This window comes from Sabethes cyaneus, chromosome 2, assembly GCF_943734655.1.
Source record: "Sabethes cyaneus chromosome 2, idSabCyanKW18_F2, whole genome shotgun sequence".
In the NCBI taxonomy this organism is placed as follows: domain Eukaryota; kingdom Metazoa; phylum Arthropoda; class Insecta; order Diptera; family Culicidae; genus Sabethes; species Sabethes cyaneus.
Window position 1 is genome coordinate 29,548,844 of NC_071354.1, and position 22,643 is coordinate 29,571,486.

Below are 22,643 nucleotides of genomic sequence, written 5' to 3' on the forward strand. Positions count from 1 at the left end.
TATCCTGTCCCCCCGGGGGGTGGTTGCGGCGGCTATGCACTTTGCGCCGCCAGTGCGTCGTTCGTTCGTTCGTCTGTAGCTGCTGCTGCTGCTACTCAGTGAGAGTGCCGTACCGAATTTGTTTTATGCACTTTTTTACGCTCCCCATTGCGATGCTCGTCGTCGTCGTCGTACACACTCGCAGTCTATCCTGCTCGACGGTCTCGCCTTGCTCCAATTGCCTCCAATCGTCGTCCTCCTTCGATCGAAGTGCAGTGCCTGGCCTCTGTGCCTGTCCTGTGCTGTGTTGTGTTTATCGCGACGAATCGGCCGGATTCTCTCACGACCTCGCTCGTATTTTGGGGCTGCCTGCCTTATTCATTCAGCAGTCTTGGCTTGGCTGCAAACAACAAGTCGTTCGGTCGAGTGAGCGATTGACGGACAGTACGGTGCACGCGAGAGTGGCATTTCAAGACGGTAGATGTGTGGAGGTGGCACAGTATTAGGCTGAGGTGGATTGGATGCTGTCTGCCTGCTTTGTATGGAACTGCCGATGAAAGCAACGATGGAATGGGCTGTCACTGTGAGGCAACGGTGCACCATGCAGCGGGGAAACGCCGACGAGAGCCTCAGCAGCGGCGGCTCCATAGTAGTAGTACTACGAGCGGCCGGCCCTGCCATTCGCGAGTTTTATGTCTCTTTCAATTTGCTCGACTCGACTCGAATCTTGCCTGGCGTCGGCACTGCGGTTGGTTCGGTTTGGTTGGTTGGTTGGTATGCCGTGCAGTCTGTTTACCGTCCTCGGGATAGATGGACGTTAGTTCTGGTGTTGGTGTGTTTACATCAAGCGAACGCGCGCGACGCGTATCTTTGCGCTCCTATCCTATCCGGTCCTGTGTGGTGTCCCTTCGAACGCGGGCAGACGTGCTCTAGAGAGAGAGAGTTTGTGTTTGTGTGACAAGAGGGTATTTTGATTCATCATTACCCCGTGTGTACTACAGACGAGACGTGCAGAGTAAGGTAATAGCAACAGCAACAGCAACAATCGCAACCAGCGAGCAGTGGGAAAAAGTAAAATCAAAACAACATTCTTTCGTACGACGAGCGACGACGACGAATACGACGGTGTCGTCCTGAAAGAGTATTTTGCTGTGTTTGTGGTTGTGTGCGTGTCACGAGAGTGTATGTGTATGCAAGAGACCATTGCACTGTTGCGGTCTCGGCGGCTGCGCACGGCTTTAATCTGGAGTGTGTGCCCCGAGAGTATGATCGCTCGCACACACCGATGAAAGAATGGCGACGGTTGCCAAACATTATTCCATTGATTTGAAATTGAACTTGCGGACAATCCAAATAAGCAAACAAGCGTAACTTCATCAGTCATCCAGGACTAGAAAAGTTCGTCACAAATAAGTTGCTTTCATATTATCGCAATTGACAGATCATTGTAAGTAAATGCTTGTTATTATAGCACAGATAATGGCAAAGAAAGTGTGAAAGCAGTCCAACTTTTTTTATCCACGTGCACATCGCAGTAGCACAGCGGGAAAAAGCGGGACAAAAACTTTGAGGTCGCGTTAAAGTTTTTTTTATGGAATGGAACATAATTTTCGTTGAATTCCTAAAACGGAATTTAGCTTCCAATTTATTAGCTTTGTTCTACATTAATAAAAATCAGCTCTGAAAAATATTGAATAAATATAAAATTTCCTATTTCCATTTCATTTTTCCTGGAATTTTCTATGAATTAACATCATTTTTGAATTTATTGCTACATTTTTCATATGTAGATTTACCGGCCCGATTGAATTCTGGTCAAATTTATTGGCGAAGCTATTGGAGTATTTTGTGGAACAAACATGGCTTTTCCACTCAATTCAAAATTTCGGAAATTCTGTTCATTTTGCCTTCGTCAGATTGAAGGTGCTGCTCGAGTTGATACACAATCGATGCAAATCTTAAAATTGCTTTTGACCAATTAACTATTAAATTCTGCTTCGGAAACTGAACTGAAAAATTGACTGCCGTCGAAAAGTTAGCTGGATCGCACTATTTCTGCAACCTCTCAGGAGCTCAACGTGGTAATAAAGGCCCAGACACAATGCATACGGGATTCAAAATGTTGCGAAAATTTGACAGTTTTTCCACGGATTTTCGCTAGTACAGCCCACGGAGGCGTCTGCGTTGCTCAACTCCTGAAGTGCGAAATCGACGCTTCGGATATTATAAGTTAGGGACAATTTTAATGCTATTACGCAACCTGAACTTTGGAAAAGATCTGTGTGTAAGTACAAAAATAGTTAAAATTCTTCGTCAGTCATTCAACTCATACGAGGTATACTGGAATCGCTTTTTACGGAACAGATAATTCGAAATCCCACTGTATTACTAGTTGAACCCGGTGCGAGTGCATCGCAACTAAATAAATGAAAATTTGATAGGACGGGCACGTTTACGGTTGTTTTTCGCAATGAGTCTTATTAAAATATTTTTGTTTGCTAATGTATGACTTCTACTATAGAGTTATGCAAAAATTTGCGTTTCAATTGCATGAAACCACCCCCCCTCACCGAGGAGAAGGTGTCTCAAATCACCATAAAAAACTGCCTTCTAAAACCCCCACATGCCAAATTTGATTCCATTTGCTTGATTAGAGCGAAGGAGATTCGAAGCACAAGCCGTATTTGTCGGGAAAATTTTATCCGGTAAAACCGATGCCCCGAACATTTTGCTGCAGCTTAACTTATATGCAGTAGAAAGATCATTACGGCCCAGGAATCTATTATTCTTACCGCAGCGGTCATATGGACAACATGACCCCATCCGCTTCATGTCGGCAAGCTTCAACGCGGTGGCGACATTATTTGACTTCCACATAACAGCAACGGCATTTAGACAGTTACTGCGTGGATAATCTTATATATCCTATGTGTTTTATGTTATACGTATTTATCATTAAGACCACAAGATGTCCACCAACAAATAAACAATTAGTTCTCGAGTAGTGCAGAAATTAATGTTTTATTTGTATGGGAGCCCTCTCTGTCACCAGAGATGATAATTCAAGACCCTGGCTTTAAGACATGGTTAGAGCGCCTTATTTCGCTGCCTGAAAATAGATAAAATACCATATCATATTAATTTGATCTTCTATTGGTTCGTACTCGACGATGTCCGACTACGAACCATCTATATTTGTTGCGGAAACTTCTCTTAGTGCTAGCGTCAGTAGTTCTCAACGAAGCTGCTGTTTGCTTTCTGAGTTGTCGTTTGTACAAATCAGTTGACTTGGCGGTATCGACCATCCCATGCCACGTTTAGTCTTGACGCCAGCCATACTGTCACTTGCAATGGACTCTGTACTTATTGGTGTTCCGATGGTTTTCAGCTCTTCAGGCTTGGCTTGCTTTTGATTACCAAGCAGAAATTGAAAAAGAAGTGTATGGTGTATTTATAGACTTAGTTATTCTGCAATTGCAATATTGTTAAAGTAAGCCTTGCTAAATCCTTTGTATTTATGGCGCTATAATAAAGATACTGCGTTAGTAGCAAAAAAATACCCTTTTGGATGGTATTGTTATTGCAGCCCTATAGCGCCGTAAATACAAAAAATAAAATTTTACTTTCTTCAGCAATATTGTAGGAGATGACTGGCTCTATCTCTCTCTCCCCATACATCACTTTTATCAAATTCTGCTTGGCTGGGTACTTGGCAGTAATCAAAAGAGCAATATCGAAGCGAAAAGAGCATTCTTCTGAGGAGTACTTGGCAAAAGTCAACTTTCACAAATTTACATGCGTTGCTCGTCCTCCGCGGAGCATACCAGTAATAATAATTATTTTATTTACGTGCTATCTTTACGAGATTTTGGAAATTTCTGCGCAACTTATCTCGGCGACAAATACACATTTTAACGCAAGATTTTCTAATTACTAATTATGCCAGTAACTGATTCATGCAGTGGAGAAGCATTCAAGTGTATTTGTATCTCCGAAACAAGCTGAAGAGAGCAGAGGTGAAGAGAATCGCTCATTTGTTACTTTCGAATGATTGCGCGAGAATTCTTATCTAAATGAGAATTATCTATTTTATGAGAAATAAGTAAATTAAAACTGACACTTTCTCGTACGTATTCGTATTCTCGTATGAATTGATCGCAAATGATGCAATCAAACAGGAATAGCCTTACTTTTGAATCATCGCGATAAGTTTTGATAAATTAACAATCTAAATAGATAAGCAAATACGCTATCGGATATCAAATTTATTACTTAGAATCGTAAAAAAAACTTGTAACACAACACTTATGTTACGTTTTCAGTTCGACTGTTAGCATCTGAAATACTTGCAACATATCTTGCTAAATCTGCCAGAATTATCCCATATTATAGCCGTCCCTGGCGGGGACTGATTCGTTCCTCTGACCAGTACACTTAACTATAGAAGGGACTTTTGCATTGTCAAGAGGCTTCAGTGGGTAAATATAGAATTCAGCATGATGGAAGGGTAAATGAGGGACCTGAGAATAAACCCATGCTAAAATCACTTGACACCGAATGGCCTGATTTTACTAAGAATCGATCCCACGACCACTCGCTTGCCATAGCAGATTCGGTAACCTTGCGGCTGCGGAGCCCCCCAAGTCGGACTTTGAGAGGTCTAATAATTTTTTATCGTTTTTGTTTTTGCTTAGGTCCAATCTAGGTTCGCTCTAGTTCCAATCGAACGGCTGTCAAAACGTTTGTTTTTTCACTCAGGTTGAACTTAGTTTCGCTCTGGGTTGCACTTTTTAGACGACGGGTTCGCACTGAGATTTTTCACAGTTTGAACCTCGCAATAAACAATACACTGACAACCCGAAAACGTTTGTTTATGCTCGTGAATATGTTTGTTTATTCACTGGTCGGTTGGAAGAAACCCAGGTTAAAAAACAAAAACGCTATTTGTGTTGGAAGGGCATTTGAGTTTATACAATATTCTAATAGCTTCAAACCCAGAAGTCTAATTGCCTCTCTCACCCTCGCCGTACGTACGAGTCGGCATCGTTTGCTTCTCGCTCGATTTCCAACATTGATTACAAGTATGGCAAAATTCCTGCACCTCACTGTTTTGTAGAGACCTCGTGTGTCGTTGCTGGTGGATCGCGACTCTACGCAGGTTAGCATGTGCTTCGCGTACTCGCGTTTTTCTGAGGGGGGGTTTCTTTTTCCGCAGCTCTAGTCTCTCTATACCTTTACCGGTTTTGACTAGATTGAAAGCCATTTTGTTTGTCCATGTCCCGCGCAACGCTACCGCTTGCGTCCGGATTGGCCTCGCAAGCATATTTTGACAACTTTATATTAATCGACGGTGACTCGAATAACGTTTTAACTTTGATTGAGTTAAAGAATTTTGGCATTGCTGTTGCAGTTGTAAACCGTAATAATCGACGTACGACATTCGGTTTTATTCTTGTTCTGTATTTCGCAAGTAGTGCGCTATAATCACATAGTGATGCGCTGTACAGCACACTACTTTTTTACCCGTGCTAGGGACTTACCACCACGACCATTATTTTGATCTATTGTGGTGTGTCCTCTTTTATTTTAATGCCATGCCAATCGCTCGCGTTTGCACCATAATAATTTGAAGTTTGATGTACATTGCATTCTATAAGAGATGAAAATATCGAATCTTACACGGACTATGATATAGCAAATCCAATTATTTCAAATCCTTTATGATTCAGTTTCACGAGAAGATCATCAAACACTAGAGACCACAAAAGAGGGGATAGGACACTCCCTTGAGGACGGCCTTTAACAGCTGTTACCTGTTACTTTCACTTTTGTGTCAGCGAGATTAGCTGATATTTCTCTGTATGATAGAATTTCCACAATCCAATCAATTATATTCACATTAAAACCACGATATCTCATGGTATTCTTCATTGATAGGAAAGATGCATTATCAAACCTTCAGCACCTTCAATATCAAGAAATGACGCTAAGAGATTTTTTTTGGCTACGAACATTTTTTTCAATTTTTGTTACAAGAGTGTGAAGAGCTGTTATTGTTGATTTGTTTCCTCATTAATTTCAAAAAAATGATAAGGGATTGGTCTACGATTTGGGAGAGGACTTCTCTTTTTTGTTAGCTTTTGAAAAATTTTGGGCTTATACATCTTGACCCTTTAGCCGGCTAGAGTACACAACAGTTACGGTGCTAGTGTAATGGCCCTACTGACTATATTTAGCAAGCACCGCCTAGCCGAGTACCTCAGAGCTAACTGGGCGGTTCGATGACCAATCAATGTGAGACAAAGATGCTACGAGAGTATTTGAGAGAGTAATCAATTCATATTTTTCTCACTCGTTTTTGCGTCATATTGATTTTTCGCGAGGGAGTAGAGTAAGAGAGAGTTACCAATTGTAGAGATTTACATCGATGATTAAGTGGTGATAGGGAATCATCGCCATCCAAATTAGCAACATTTATCGCAAATTTTCAAATTTCCGTGTTTTTTTTACACGAACTTGGGAATTTACATAGCTTTTACACGTAGTTTGAAGTTTGCGTGTTTTTCTACGCTATTTTTTGAAATTCACGCAGCCTTCACGCGAATGTTCAAATTTTGAATAGTTTTTCAAAGCAAGTTTGAGAACTTACGCGTTTTTTCTTCGCGAATTTCGAAATTTGCGCGTTTTTTGGAATTTAAATTTTGGAATACTGGGCTAACAAGCCACTCGTTCTATCTCGGTTCGAATCTCGGCTGGGCGGGCTGCTAGAGTCAGTTGCAGTCAGGATCGTTGCAGTAGCTTCGTAAATGTCCGTTTGTTCTGTCGATAAATAAGAGTAATGTCTTAAAGACAGTCATACCTCGTTTTGTAATTTTATTTCACGCGATTTTAGAATGCAAATTTCGTAATTCATGAAATTTTAATGCTAATTTCGGTTTTTACGCGTTATTATGCAATGAATATTCCGATTTGACTGTGTTTCTACCACGCATGTTATGAAATCTAAGTGATTTTTAATAATTTACCCGTTGTCTACGCTCCTCACTTTAGGACTTTAGGAATCTTCTTGTCATACTTCAAACGAATTTTAATATTAACGAATTTTTCTTTTGCAAAATTCAAAATTCGCATGCCTAAACCTAAAATAGCAATTCGCCTGAATGCCCTATTAATATCCAAATACGTAACAAAAAGCGCCTTGAAAATGCAGCAGCTTTTTTTGAGGAAACCAATAGGTCAGATCCTAAACTCTCGATGGCACTTCCTATGCCCTATATTTTTAAGCCCATCCCACTGTGCGACCGTACAGTATAATCTGGATCCCGCAAACATAATTCTCCTCCGCTGTCCGCGCTGTTTTCGTTTTTCCCGTGACCAAAGCCAACCGAACATACGCGAAGAGAGAATGTGTGTACGTATGTGCTTGGGTGTGTGTGCGGTACCCGTTTTTACGGTGGCGTGCAAGCAATGAATGGACACGGGAAGAGTCCGTACGATTTGTGGCCCCGTGTATAGGTATAGTACAAACCAAGTAAATACGATACGGACCTAAACGTCGCCTACTACTCACTCCCGGCTGTTGGTGGTGTGCGTGCGTGCCGAGGAGCCAACGGCTTACTATTCCTGCTTCGTCCGTTGCTGCTGCTGCTGCTGCGAAAGTGGAAAAGGAAAGAAGGTCCCTCGCGTCTGTATTGTCGTCGTCGTCGTCGACGACCATCCAATCCATCGTTGGTTTGGTTTGGTTTTCATCTGGTTCCGTCTTCGTGTTTAGTTGTCTCGCTCTATCGGTTCGATTCGATGCTCTATTGCCAGTAGTAGCAGTACTGGTAGTGGTAGTGGTGCTGGCCGTTTCGTTTGTTCGCTTCGTTCGTTCGTTCACACAGCCATCCAAGCAGGCAGGCAAAGGCAAGCAAGCAGGCAGGCAGCCATCCACAGCCAGCCAGACACGAACGGAACGGCAGAATAGGCCTTTTTCTTGTACGCCGCGGACGCAAAGTAATAACTCGCGGCCGACTCGTAGAGTGAAGGAAAAACTAAAACAGGCAAATATCATAGCTCTTCTCTTAAGTAGTGTGTTTTAGATTCGTGTGGTGATCTAATAGTGAATTATCCGGAAATTGACAATTTTGATTTTGGAAGAGGTGGTTAGCTGTGGGCATTTCTCAGGCTACTTTGTTGGTGGAATCGAATAACAGAAGCAAAAAAAAGCGGTGCGTTCAGAGTTGATAACTTTTTCGAAAGCCAGTTTCATCGAAGAGAATTCGCTGTCGCAGTCATCGTGGTGTCGCCGTAGATCATTCTTGATACTATTTGTGGGTGCTTTTAGTAGATTGTTGGGAAAAAGGGAAGGGAAGATGGAGTTCCTTGTCTACAGTTGAAAAGTATGAGAAGGGGTTGCAAGTGTTTTTTTGTTGTTCGTAGTTTAGTGTTGGACAGCAGCAGCATATGTGAGGTAGTAGTCTCGTGAAGTGCTTGAACGCTGGATGCGTGGAGCAGGAATTATCCGGACGGTACGGAAGCAGGACGGGGAGGCACAGGCGTCGTTTGATACTACCGATTATTGCTGCGACGTCGAACGCGCGGCGAGGTGCTGCTGCTGAAAAGACGTCCTCCTCGAACGAACGAGAGGCGTTGTGTTGTGGTAATTGAGCTGATTAGTTTCGATTAAACTCGCTGTTGGTTGCTTGACCTCCTTGAGTTGTGTTCTCACTCACCGTCCGCCGCATACATCCGCCCCATTCCCAGATTGACCGTGCACGATCATTCCTTTTTATTCTTTCTCTGTTCACGCAAGAATAAACCGCGAAAACGCTCATCCCACTAACTAAAGTTTTTTTTCTGTTTCACTATTTTTTTCCTCCAGATTTTAAACGAAAAACAACGGGATTGAAACAGTGACCGGTCGCCCCAGTCGGTCGGCCAGTGAAAAAAACGTTTGGAACATCCGGAAGTGCTCCTTTAACGCATCGGAATTATCGCGTCGAGTGCTAAAGTATCAAGAAGTGAAAAATAAAAACTTTTCGTTTCGGCCCAAACGAAAACGAAGGATATTGCGTATCAAGAATTTATGCTGCCGTCGCCGCCACCACGACTCGAGAGATTGGCAAGTGCGAGTGAACGAAAGCGCGCAAGCACCGTCGGTCGGTCCGTACTTCGGTGGTGAGTGACAGCGAAAGAAGAAAAGAGATAGAATAAGAGGCGGTGAAGTTTGGGTGCTTCGAAGTGAGTGAAGGAAGCGCGCTGAGGAAGGAAGGAAGAAGTGCGGGAATCTAAATATTTGGATATAAACGCGTAGTATTGCACGTAGTGAATGACGTAGCCGCCCCCTGTTGGTTGGTTGGTTGCAAAAAAGTGATGAAATTCTGCCGGAAGTAGATGCCGATACGACGACGACGCGCTGGTAGGCGAAAAGTGGTGGCTCTGATGAAGATAGCTACGGCATGTAGCACGGTGTGTAGTTCCTTGAAAGTCGACAAGCAGCAGCAGCAGTCAGTCAGTGATGAAACGCGAAAAAAATGTCTCAAAATTTTGTTTACAAGTTAGAAGTGAAATGGGATAAGGTGAAAATGTGTTCCCCACAAGAAAAGAAGGAGGAAAAAGTTAAGCAGCAGCAACAGCAGGAGGATCAAGTCCGTCGGCTAAGGCCGACAGTATCGGGTGGTGCAAACAGTGAATTTAATATGATGGAGTTTCGCAGAACGAGACAGTGCAGCAAAGCAAATCATGAGCAGCAGCAGCAGCAGCAGGCAAATGAGGAAATCGTGCAACAGCAGCAATCGGAAGTGGTGGTAGTGTTCCCTAAAAAATATTTTCCTTCCTCGGGATTGACCAACCTGTTGGAGCAGCTAGCGACCAAGCTGAAGCAAAAGCATAGGACAGAACGTCCGGAGGTGTGCGTGGAAAAGAGAGCGACGGAACGTCGTACTTGCGAAGAAATGAGTGAAATCGGTGCAGAGAAGAGTGTAGAAATGTGTCACCAGAGAAACCAACGAATAAGAGCATCAGCACCAGCTACGGCAGCAGCAACCATTGCCGCCCCGGTTCTGCGGCCCAGCAAGCTGGTTTGGCTCCTGATGGCCAGCGTGCTTCTGTTCAGTGTGTTCATTGCACCCGTCACTCCGGTGCAGGGCAACGAAATTAGGCCGGAGAAACGAGAATACAAGAAAGGAGGTGAGTACGAACCGTAATGACTTCATTTACACCCATGCAGTAGAATTAGAAGGAAGCAAAAAAAAACACCCGCGTAAGGCGAGAAATTTGCTCATTCACATGACTCGCTTCTCGCACATCACAACCCCCTTTCAAATCTTTTGACGACGACGACGTCGACGGGGACAACGACGACGACGACGACAGAGAACCTCGTGCTTCTCAGCGTAATGTTTTTGCTGCCGAGCCAGAGCCAGAGATTACGAAGTGCCAAAAAAACGAACTCATTTGTCATGCTTTGGCAGCCATGGGTGTTATTTCTTGTCAGCTTTTTTTTCTGGTGGTCGATTCCACCCTGTTCGCGCCTACACATAATCAGGCGCAGTACACGCATTCAACAACGCACAGACACACACAAACACATCTTCACACACCAACTAACTGACTGATATCGAGTGTATGCGCAGGTGAAACATCAGCTTCGTTCGTCAATCAGTCATTTAAATTCATTCAATTATTATGCCAATTGGAACTGCTGTGCTGCTGCTACTACTACTGTCGGTTGCTGTCGAGGTCTGCGGCTAACCCGGAAGAAGCAGTGTCACTTGGCATCTTTCGAGACTAGACGTCTTCGACAGGCATTTTGAAAATCATGATCGTCACGAAATGTCGTCAGACTTTGGGTCATTCATTAACAAATTTGTAAAATATTGGCTTCTATCGATCATTTGTCGTTTCTGGTTTTGTTTATTTTCATTCCCGAAAAAAAAACCCGACAGAGTCTACTCGTCCCAACAGGTCGCATATTGTTTGCTTACCTTGGGCCTGGAACAAGTTGATGTCTTGAAAGTAAATCGTCTTCCAGAATGATGATCAGACGCTCTAGAAAATTAACAACGGACAACTAACCCCTTGCCGAAATGGTAAAACGTGAGGATAAAACTATTCCGATCCGACAAACCGATCAGTAAAGAGCACAGAAGTATGTAAAAATGCGAAGCGAGTAACACCTGGTAAAGACGGTGCAGTGGTAATAGCCTTGGGTGCAGAGAAATCTATTAATCAGCTCAAGCAGGACGTTAAAACAAAACTAGGCAACCAGTTTGAGGTGAAATTGCGGGAAAATATAGAGCCTCCCGTCAAATTGATCGGCATGGATGAGGAGTTTCACGAAAAGGAGCTGAAGGACGTTCTGATCAAACAGAATGCTGTTAAGGCACCCCCTTACACTTTAAGCTGCATAAAACATACTGCAATGAAAAATTTCGATATAACAGCAGTACAGCGCAATCATTGAACTGGATGCAGCAACGTTTTTCAAGGTAATATAGCTAGGAAAGCTGAATTGTGGGCTGGATCGATGCCGAGTGGTGAATGGTTTGAAGGTAACGCGCTGTTTTAAATGTTGTGCCTTCAATCACAAGGAAGCTGAATGCAAGGCAAATGTGACGACCTGTCCGATCTGTAGCGGAGATCATGCTGTGAAGGAATGTAATTCGGAGATTGAACGATACGCGAATTGTTGCTCCAAGATCAGTTGGATCGCTGTTCCAAGATCAGCTGGATCCAATAATTGGTTAGGCGCTGATTTGAGAGCGATGCGGTTTGCACGAGATACAGCCTACCGAACTTGGAAACGAACCCAGAAATTCAGAGGACCTTAGAGTATATAAGTTACGACAAAACGTGTATGTCCGAGAGCCTTCAAGTTTCTAAAAACAAATCAGTTCAACGTGAAATGGAGAGATGCAGTGGAGATTCTAAGAAACTATGGAAGAAACTATGGAAGTTCTTCGATGTAGAACGTTCTGATGCTGAAACAGCTAAAATGTTGAATACCTTCTTCGTGAAGAGTGTTGAAGAAATACATGACAGGATTCCCTCACCAACTACCGAACCAGCAAATGGGAATGTGTTACCAGAGACCTGTTTTGTTGAGTTTCAACCGTTCAATATGGCAAAACTTAAACAACAGTTGCATCTTTGAAGGACTGTGCCGGCGTAGATAATATTAGGAAACGTGTGATGGTGGAAGCTCCAGTAAACCTTGGAGTTCCGCAGGATAGTGTGTTTGGCCCGTTGTTCTTTATTTTATACATGAATGATGTGAAACGAATTTTGACGAGGGCAGAAGTTAATCTTTTTGCGAACGATACAGTACTGTTTGTAACTGCTAACAATTACGATGAGTGTTTCAATGTGATGAGCAATGAATTGAGTAACTTCTCTGAATGGTTGAAATGGAAAAAACTTAAGTTGAACGTTACTAAAACAAAATGTATGATAGTTACTAAACGGTTGCAGAATGACGGAGATAGACCAGTCCGAATTGACAGAGAAGTGTGTCTTGGAGTGATGATTGACGAAAAACTAAATTGCAATGAGCATATTAATTACACGATCCGTAAGGTTGCTCGAAAGTTGGTGTGCTGCGTAGAATCAATCGTTTCTTGACTACAAATGCAAAGATACTGATTTATAAATCTAATCATTCATCGCCCCCACTTCGACTATTGTGCTACAGTCCTGTTTCTTGCATCAAAGCAACAGATGAAACGAATGCAGATTCTCCAGAATAAAGTTATGCGTTTGATTCTGTGTTGTGATCGACTAACTCCAAGGACGTTTATGTTAGATTGTTTGCAGTGGATGTCTATAAAGCAGCGAGTCGAGTTTAATACGTTGGTTTTTGTGTATCGTGCGACAAAAGGAATGGCACCTCAGTACCTGACAAACACGATAGTGTACGGAAGAGATGTGCACCGCTACCAGACAAGACATGCTGGAGATCTCAGACTGCTGAATTTCCGAAAATCGAGCACGCAAAACTCGTTATTTTATAAGGGTTACAGTTTTTTCAGTCAGCTTCAAGAAACAGCAAAACAAGCAAGCAGTTTCAGAGAATTTAAATAAATCTGTATTTTGTAACGCAAAGAGCCTTGGATTGAGAGATATGGATGGGAATACAGGGAAGTAAAGTCAGATGAAATGGAATCTCTCTGTATCAAACTATTATCGAAAGATATCTGCTCGTAATCCTTCCACGTTACAAAAGCTGTGTATGGATCTGAGGTGGGCCATCCAAGAAACTTTCACAACGTACGGGAAATGAGTAGAGAACAAAGATTAAGGACTATTTGAGCTTGACCGAACTTTGCATGGAGGAAAATTATTTCGAATTTAGAGGCAACTTTTATAAGCAAATGAAGGGAGCCCCAGTGATGAATCCCCTGCCATCTTTCTTATGTGAGTTATTTATGGTAAACATAGAAAATAAATTAAAGGAAGTAAATGTTTTACCAGATTGCTGGTGGAGATACGTAGACGTTATTTTTTGTATTTAAAACAAGGAGACTTTGTTACTCTCTTGAAAATAATAAATAATGCCTTCAAAGATAATTTTGATTTTAAAATTAATAGGAAACCTACTAATACTAAACGGGTGTTACTTGTCACGTCCAACCACTCATTTCAAAACAAAATTTTCACTGCATGTTTCATCGTGTGTAAACTCTTCCACTGAGTAAGGAAGTAATTTAAACTGAATTAAAATATATTTCCGAGATCGCCAAGTTATAAAGGCTATGAGAAGGAAACCATACAAGGCATTTTGAATAAAAAAAGGAAATTAGTTCTCAGAAATTTCTTCATGACACTAACTCCTATAACAGAAGAGCTGGTAAGGGTGGCTGTCGAGTGCAACAGCTTCATACGAAATTTAAAAATATGGGATGAATATTGTCTCCACTAGAAGAAATAACCAGCGCCAAACACGATTAGGACCCACAAAAGATCCTATTGATAAAGCAGGGATCTACAAAATTTCATGTAGGTACTGTGAGGTTCTGAAAACATCAACCGTCATTTCTTTGCCGACTGTCTTGAAATTATCAAACAAAATCTATCCAACATTTTGAATACTCAAGGGGACAGTTTATATTTCACCGCTTTTCTACCTATTAGATGATCAGAAGATGTTTTTTTTTGCGAAAAAATCTACCCGAACTCGGTCCCGGTTCAGGAGCTCTTTTCGCGACGCGTCCCCTTCGACTGCAAGTGAACCTCCGTGTTCAATGTTGGAATTTTCTAGAGCACTCCTGTGCTTGTACAACAATAATGCTTCAATCCAGGGTTAGACAGAATCAAATTTAACTTGTTGAAGAATTGGCCCTGACTACCAAAAGAGGCTTGTTGAACCTGTTCAATAAGTTTGTCGAACTAAACGTGGTTCCGCAGGACCGGAGGCAGCTGAAAGTCATCGCCATTTGAAAGCCGGCGAAATGAGCCTCCGATCACAATTCTTACAGGCCGATTGCGATGATTTCCTGTATCCGAAAAGTAATGCAGGAAATCCTCCTTTGCTTAGATGAATTGGTCAAAGAGAATGGCTTACTTGGCTTCCGCACGGGGAAAAGGAACGAACGATTGCGTGGCGTTTCTATCTGCAGAGATTTACCTCGCCCACGCTCAGAAGGAGCATCTGTATTTTTGGACATTAAAGGAGCATTTGATTCTGTCTTCGTAGAAATTTTGACCGAGAAAATTGATTTGCAGGAACTTTCGCCGTACTTGAATAACATTTTGCTCAATTTATTGTCGGAAAATGCATGATTTTTATACATTACAGTTTGAACTTCTTAAATTAGTTACATGGGTCTTCCCCAAGGCTAATTGTTCAGTCCTCTTGTATAATTTTTATGTTGCCGCCATTGAGGGTTGTCCCGAAGAGTCATGCACGTTAAAGCGGCTAATGATTTGTAGGGACCTTTGCAAGATACTTTGAACAATTTGTTCAGTTGGGCGTTAAAGCCTGGGTATCGAATTCGCTCCCGAGAAATCAGAGTTGGTCGTTTTTTTTAGGAAGCATTACAGCTCCAGCTCCTACTGATGGGTAAAACGATGAGTCTCGAATTATTGGCGGGGATCCTATCGTTGAAGAATCGCTTTCGGGAATTATCCTATCGTTTACTCGTTCGATGCAAGATTACGAACCCATTAGTTACGACTTTATATCTTGATTACATGGCTCAAGATGTCAACTTTTATCAGTATGTTCCCATAAGTGTCGTATCACTGGATACTTTTAGGTTTGCTATATTCTGTGACACAACCATGAAAGAGGAAACATTCCTTATCCCGGATTAACCGCGAGCAGAAGATCCCCAACGTTTTACTCAATAAATTCAAAAGTGTTCGTCACCTTAAGATGTTTTACACTGGTGCGATGGGTCTTCAACGATAATTTTACTGCTTCCTGCAAACTCGGTGCTCCTGCTTCCGTGTAGATCGCCGAACTTGCTGTAATTCAATACTCACTCGGGATTGTCGAAACTATGCCCACAGACCACTACCTAATCTTCATAGATAGATAATCTTCATAGGTTCTGCGATCGATGAAGATGGTAAAGCACTTTCCGTATTTCTTGGGGAAAATACTGGAAGTTTTGAGTGCGTTAACTGATAAATAATTCGAGACTATCTTAACCTGGGTCTCTTCTTATTGCTTCATACCGAGTAGTGAGAAATCTGAATCTTTAGCTAGAAGTTGGTGCGACCAATTGCTTATAACAATTTTTTATTTGGCACAGAGGTCGCTCATTAGTTGGCAAACATCATGAAATATAGATGAGTTGGCACGATGGCTACATTTCATCATTTCTAAGGCATCGACGAAAGCAGCGGCTTGCAGATCTAGTCCGCTGTGGTTCAAAGGTTCGCCCATATCGGCAATTCACAGGGCCTGGGAGGAGAAGTGAGTTCGAATCTCGTTATAATTGGCTCGTAGGATCCGCCTGATCAAAACAAACTATAGATCAGGCGGATCCTACGGTAAACAACTTAAGCGTTACTTCAATGACCCTCCCTTGCCTAATTTTTCGATGCGCTTTTGTCTCGGATGGCGACGTGAGAAGAATTTCATCCGTCTGGTTACGACTGTCATCATTTCTCGAATGCACCGTGCGTTCCCATGCGCCACCCAAATTGGAGGAATGAAATTTCACTTTACACTGAGGGTCGTGAATGTGTCTGCTGCTTCATCATCGATTCGCTTTATTTTATCTGGGCTGTTAATAAATCGATAAAAAACTGTTGATGCTTCGTTTGTTAATAAATCTCCGGTATGACTGTGGCGTAAAACCGTATAACGCCTCTAATGACATCAAGCTGGTGGGAAATGCCACCCACGTGTTCTCTCATCGTCGTGCTACTCTAGAACTTCTACTAGTCCTAAGTAGTTTACGCCCATCGAGATGAATGTCGGTCCCATCGTGTATTAACTTGTCGCTCACCGCATGTCTTCACCATGAATCTACTTTGTTTTATAAGCTATGTAGCTGACAGCATTATTGGATGATCTCAAAATGACGCGGTTTTAAACTGACCTGACCGTCAGTTACCACAAGGCAGTCACATGGGTCCACTGATGTTTGTCTTGTATTTCAACGATATAACAATCCACCTACTCAACTGTCTTGCTTTTGCAGATGCCCAAAAAAATTCGCTGGAATAATTCGCGCTTAGATTTAGGTAATTTTTGTTCTTTTGGGGTTGATTCAAACACTACAATTGGCTGACCAACTACTTTTAAGTTGTTACCGAACATCTTCTGTCATGACACCGGCAAATAGGCTAAGATCTCTCGTAATTGAGACTCAGCAACTTTTGAATAAACTCAATGCCTGGCGTTGTGATTTTGCTTAATTGATTAAGCGATTTTTTTGGCTAAGACTGTTCGGTTTTCCCAATCCACCTAGTTAGCTTCGAAGTACGATGTTGGTCTAACCAGCCAGAGGCTGAGCGGTGCTTACTAGATAGAGTCAGTAAGATCGTTGCACTAGCCCCGTAATTGTTCTGTACTCTAACAGCAGCCGACTGCGACGTCAGTCGATAAAGAAGTGTCAAGTCTTAGAAAGACGTTTAAACCCAAGGCTTTTTTCATTGTTTCCACTCGCTCTACAGCGTTTGAAAATTCGGTTGTCACGAAATGTTGTCAGGTTTTTGATGCTTACAACTGAGTTATTTCTCAAAAAATTTGCAAGATATTTGCATCAATCGATTACAAATTTTACCAAATCTGTTCTTTATACTCATCCTGTGTGCTCTGGTAGGGTTTATATTCTTTTCAGAAAAAAAAACTAACAACCGCTTAGTCCCAACAGGCCGCACATTGTTCGCTTCCATTGAGCCTGGACCAAGTTGATGTCCTGAAAGTAAATCGTGCGTCCTAAAAGTGCACGATGTCTCCCTTTTTCGGTTGATTTTATCGGTATTCTGCTAGAATAAAACCTGCAATTTTGGAGCAGAAAGTAACATTTTGTACCGAGGAATATGTATTTTGTAGTTTTTTCTTGGGGCAGAACACAGCTTTTCCGATTTGTACTTAGAAGTTTACTTCCGCTGCGAGAAATTTTCCTGTATTATTAAAAAATTACTTTAATGTCGTATGTCGTATGCGAATTTTCATGAACTTTCAAGTGCCCTCGGTCCAAACCTGAACGATAATTAAAATAATGCTAATATTCAAATCCATCAAATGACTATTACTTCTGTGATGGCATTCGAAGTTCTCAAATCTTTCTGTGGAAACAGCAAGTTCTCCGACATTGTCCGATTTTCTAGTGTTTTTTTTCTTCAGGCTATCTTTCCCTTTGCTCTTCCTCCTGTACAGAAAACGAACTGCTGTCAGCAGTAGAATTTTCTAAATTGAAACTGACAGCAATGGGGGGGGGGGGGGGGGGGGTTCATGATTAGGTACCACAATAAAAAAACGCAACCAGCAAAGTTCGACCTGAAACCGATCCTACACTCGCACAACACGTTGTGGACCACAACAAACGATGAAAAAAATAAATCATTCTACTAAAGCATTTAGTTTAGCAAAAGCAAAAAAAATATCCATTAATAATTTAACCAAAAATGCATAAAGATCAGCTGTCACGATAGAAAAAGATAGATATATCTACAGTCCCATTGCACGGAAACGGATAGATAGTTTTTTTTTGATTTCCAACTAGGTTTATGCTTAACCTGCTCCATAAATTAATGAGCGTGTTTTTTTTTCTTGGTTGAAGCTTCACAGTTCGTCAGTAAACCGTAACCGGCCTGTGTGACCGGGTGAAAAAGACTATCTTCCAAATTTTAATTTCGTTCCGAAATCGAGATGCGATTTTAGGTAAATTAATGGGTAATTTTGACAGCACTCGTGCGTTTTTTGTGCGAAATTTGTACGACCACTTCGGGAGATTCGTAATAAGTTAACGACTCACTCTGTACTATTTACTATAGTAAAGAGTCTATAGCAAAAATCCAACCCCGTAAATAAATGCTAATGATGATTGGACATGAAATACGAAACGATTTTGCTTGCTTGCTGGTCTGGTTGTTATTTATAGACGTTTTTTTTGCGAACTGGTTTGCTGATATTTCTACTTTTTTTGGAGTTCTATTATTTTTAGACCCGTAACTGAACTCGTTTTTGCTAGTTTAGTTTATTCAGGGTTGCACGAAGTGCACTGTCAAAATGACCATTAATTAATTGTAGTCGAATTCGTCTCGGTTGGCAGGAGCTTTACGGTTTATTACTCTATATATATCGAACTACACAAATTTTTTTATTAAATTAAAGTGCAAGGCAGTGGAATTTACGTTAAAGGCGATTTGCTACATTAGTTAATCGATTTGTAGCTATTTTTAAGTCTTACAGTTGGGGTTTTGACTTGTTAACGTCCAGGATAATATGGCTCTCACTTGACTTACTTACTTAATTGGCCTAACGTCTTATGACAAGGCTTACGGAGCATAATTTCTCTATCTATCTCGGTCCATGGCAGCTGGTCTCCAGTTCTGCGGGCACCCGGTGCTCACCAGATCTCGCTCCACTAGGTCTTGCCACCTGGCTCTCAGTTCCCCTGTTCCTCTTGTTCCTACCGGATCCGATGTGAAAACCAATTTTGCAGGATAGTTGTCCGGCATTCGGTGATCAGACAACGCAAGGGGTATGAAATTTCCAAAATTTCATCATCTGGGTTTGTTCGCGATAGCGAAAATACGCTAAAATCCGCCAACCGTATGAAACACGTGCTTTCGAAGATTCGAGAAGCATCTCCAAGCGGCCTGCATCTGCTAGCAACGCACATCGAACATTCTAGGCCAGGGCTTGAAAAGGGATCGCAAGTTGAATGTGACTGCATATATGCGTATGGTTTCCGCGTTCAACCTACGCTTTTCGAATGATCATTTAACTGTTTTTGAATCCAGTCAATCTGCCGCTTGCGCTGCTGCCGTCCAATAATTCATGCGGCCTCTCAAGAAAAGTCAACATTCGTCCTGCCGCTTTGCGCGTTGAGATCGAAGAATCTAAACTGCAAACTGACTGGAAGCATATGATTACTGCCAGTCATTTGATTGTTTTGCAGTCATTCGCTGCTCCAAACGGTAAAGGCAACTTGATCGAAACGAAAATGTTAAAAAGGTTTAGAACGCATTCGTTCTACTGCGTTCAATCGGCGTTAGGACTGAGCAAACTGCCAGTTGTGTTATAAATAGCGTTCGTGCTTCACCACTAAACGGACGGTGAAGAATTTGAATGCGCGGTGGTATGACTGCGGTAGAAAAAATGCATCGGACGAAGCCCTGTTCTAGGCACTTCTTTCCTATGCCAGTAATGTATTTCGTCGAATCTTCCCGAAGTTCCCCGAGATGCCCAGAATGCCACGCCGTGTAGTATCAATGCGGGCTTTTAACGGAATGCAGAATAAGAAGTATTTCAACCGTCTTAGAGTAAACATCGATTTAACCACCGAGATAGTAATAACAAGTGATAAGAACTAAGGGAAAGTGTCACATTGTGTAAAATATAGTTGAATAAAACTAGTTTTAAGTAAAAGTGATCTTTTCCCGATATTCGAAAGAATTCCAGTTTGGCGTCGTCTCCTGTCGGTAAACCGTTCCGGCTAGGATTCAGTGTTTTACGTGATCCTTGCACCCTCTCCGGCGTCGCCTCTGGACTCTACGCTCTGCAGGGGTGTGGCACATATCCACCCAGTTGTTGTTACTGTAACTTTTGTTCCAACAGCGGTAAAAAGGCACCGCTCATCCACCCGCCTTCACATGTTGGCATTGGATGGTGCCAACAGGTTCGTTATCTGCCTTCCAGCCTGTACCACCTTGACCGATCGAACAAATCGCTCCCATGCACCACCCAAACGGGCCGCAGGTGATACGATGTTCCGGCTGATTTACATGCTCGTGAATGTTTAGACTTGCTTGGGCTTGAATTCTTCGATCAGTTTATTATTCGAGTACTCTACATTGGAACGGCTGGATCGCACGTTGAAAAGGATCGAATCACTGCTTGACAAGACGTCTGACGGTTCTAGTATGGCCCGAAATAGTCGAGTCTGACATAGATGAATGCTCGAACGAAGGGATCCAGGCGCACATCTCGGATAGTGGGATCGGGGATCCTCGGAACTTGTCACGAACGAGACCAGTCCTAGTAGATCAAATAGTATCATGACCACTTTGAAGTCTTCACACTTGATTAGGATGTGTCCGTGCTCCAAGAGCATTCATAGATCACTCATGTAAGAGTAGGTCAACATGTCTTCTCTGGGCATTTTATTCCTAACACCGAGTCGATGTGTTCTTCCCTCTCCAGCGACAAATACTTGCTTTTTCCTCTGTAACTTCTCCGATTTCACACAGAACTTTCGCTCAACAGAATGTCATTGCATGAAACCACCCTTAGTATGCTACATTTTGACTTTTGCCATCTAAAACTGTACAAATAATTGTCCCCGTAGTGTTGGCAAACGGTGGCCGTAGCAGCAGTTCGGGAAAGTTTCGTCGCCCAGTGACTGGAAAACAAGTCGACCCAAACATGACCACGTCCTTTTAGCCTTTTGTTGAATAGATTAAGTCGAAATTTTCTTCTTCTTGCAACTTGCAGGCGGCAAACGATGCTGAGAAATTCTAACTAACAAAATTGTCCGAACTTGTGAGTCGGTTTACCAAACTCGAAAAAGTTTTTCAGTGGCGAAGAAAGTACGAAAGCAGGTTGCAGCTACTGGCACGATGTATCCGGATGCAGTTTGGTGGAATCTCGGCTGCAGTAATCCGGTAGGGTGAAGAAGCATTTTGCAAATTCAAAACCTTTGCTACGAACACTGACAAAGCCGCCATTCTTGGTTAAACATTCAGCAACTAGGTAACCCGTGAGTTGTCAAGAACTACGCGCACGCCTGAGGAGGACTACGCCTCGAAAACAGATGGAGCAGGACACGCTCGGCCATCAACGGAGCCTCAACCGCGGTGCTAGATGAAGAAATCTCGATTGTACGAATTGATTGGTTTGACGGGAAATGACAACGACCGATGGAGACGAAAAAAAACGGTTTGAAAAAATTATCTACTAAGCAATACCACGAAAGAGAATTTGGCCAAGTATCGACGAGCGCGGAATATGTTGGCCACGATCCTGAGTAGTTAAAAGCACTAGAAGGACAAAGATTGTGAAGAGTTAGGGCAGCTATGCCAGGCTAATGAGATGCGTAAGTTCTGTGAGAAGGTAAACCAATCTCGTAAAGGGTGCACACCGAATCGTGATATGTGAGGGACGAGAAGTGAAACAAGCGCGAGATGGTCGACAGGCGGAAGCAGTTCTTCGATGAGCATCTCAATGGCGATACAACAGTAGGAGACGGAACGGAGGGTAACCTAGGAGTGCCTACAAACAATAACAGCGTGCCGGATTCCGATCTGGAAAAGATCCGGCGAAAAATCGGTCAGAAAGAAACTACTCCCGGCAAAATTCTACAAAAATGGCAAAGAATTTCTAGTAACGGTACTTCACCGGATAATTTCAAGAATTTGGGATGAGCAGAAACTACCGGAGGAGTGGATAGAAGATGTGGTTTGTTCCACCTATAAAAAGGGTGATTGGCTCGATTGATGTAATTACCGCGGCACTACGTTGATTACCGCCGCCTACAAGGTGCTCTCTCAGATTTGGTTTCGTCGTCTATCCCCAATAGCAAGAGAATTCGTAGAGTAGTATCGGGTGGGCTTTATGGGGGCCCGTGCTGTTACAGATCAAATATTCACTCTCGGACAAATCCTCCGGAAACGTCGGGAGTACAACGTACCCACACATAATATTTTCGTGGATTTCAGGGCAGCGTACGATACAGTCAAGCGCATATAATGCACGAGAACGATTTTCCCCACAACCTGACGCGGCTGATCAAAGCTACCCTGGAAGCGAGTGATGTACTATGTGCGTGTTTCAGTGGCACTTTCGAGATCCTTCGGATCGCGCAGAAAGTTGCGACAAGAGAATCGAATATCCTGTATGTTATTCAACATCGCTATTGAAAGTCTGGTCCGGGTTTCGAAACGAGAGGAATGCTCTGCAGCGAAAGTAGCTAACTCCTAGCCTTCGCAGACGACCTCGACATCATTACTTGGGACGGCGGAGGAATCAACGCCAGACTGAAAGGACTTCAGACAGATAC

General features: G+C 42.6%; 1 protein-coding gene across 4 annotated transcripts in view; it reads left to right on the forward strand.

Moving 5' to 3' along the window:
* Positions 1 to 889: 889 nt before the first annotated feature.
* The window catches only part of LOC128736904 (insulin-like receptor), a 153,013-nt gene continuing 131,259 nt past the window's right edge, over positions 890 to 22,643 (forward strand). For 2 of the 4 annotated variants that reach the window (XM_053831409.1, XM_053831413.1), the window contains exons 1-2: positions 7,980 to 8,620; positions 8,843 to 10,149. In XM_053831409.1, coding sequence (XP_053687384.1) covers positions 9,495 to 10,149 — 655 coding nt within the window. In that variant the 5' untranslated portion in view covers positions 7,980 to 8,620; positions 8,843 to 9,494. Of the gene's footprint in view, positions 1,000 to 1,326; positions 1,427 to 7,979; positions 8,621 to 8,842; positions 10,150 to 22,643 lie in introns of those variants that run through there. The other 2 variants (XM_053831410.1, XM_053831411.1) reach the window with 2 other exon arrangements.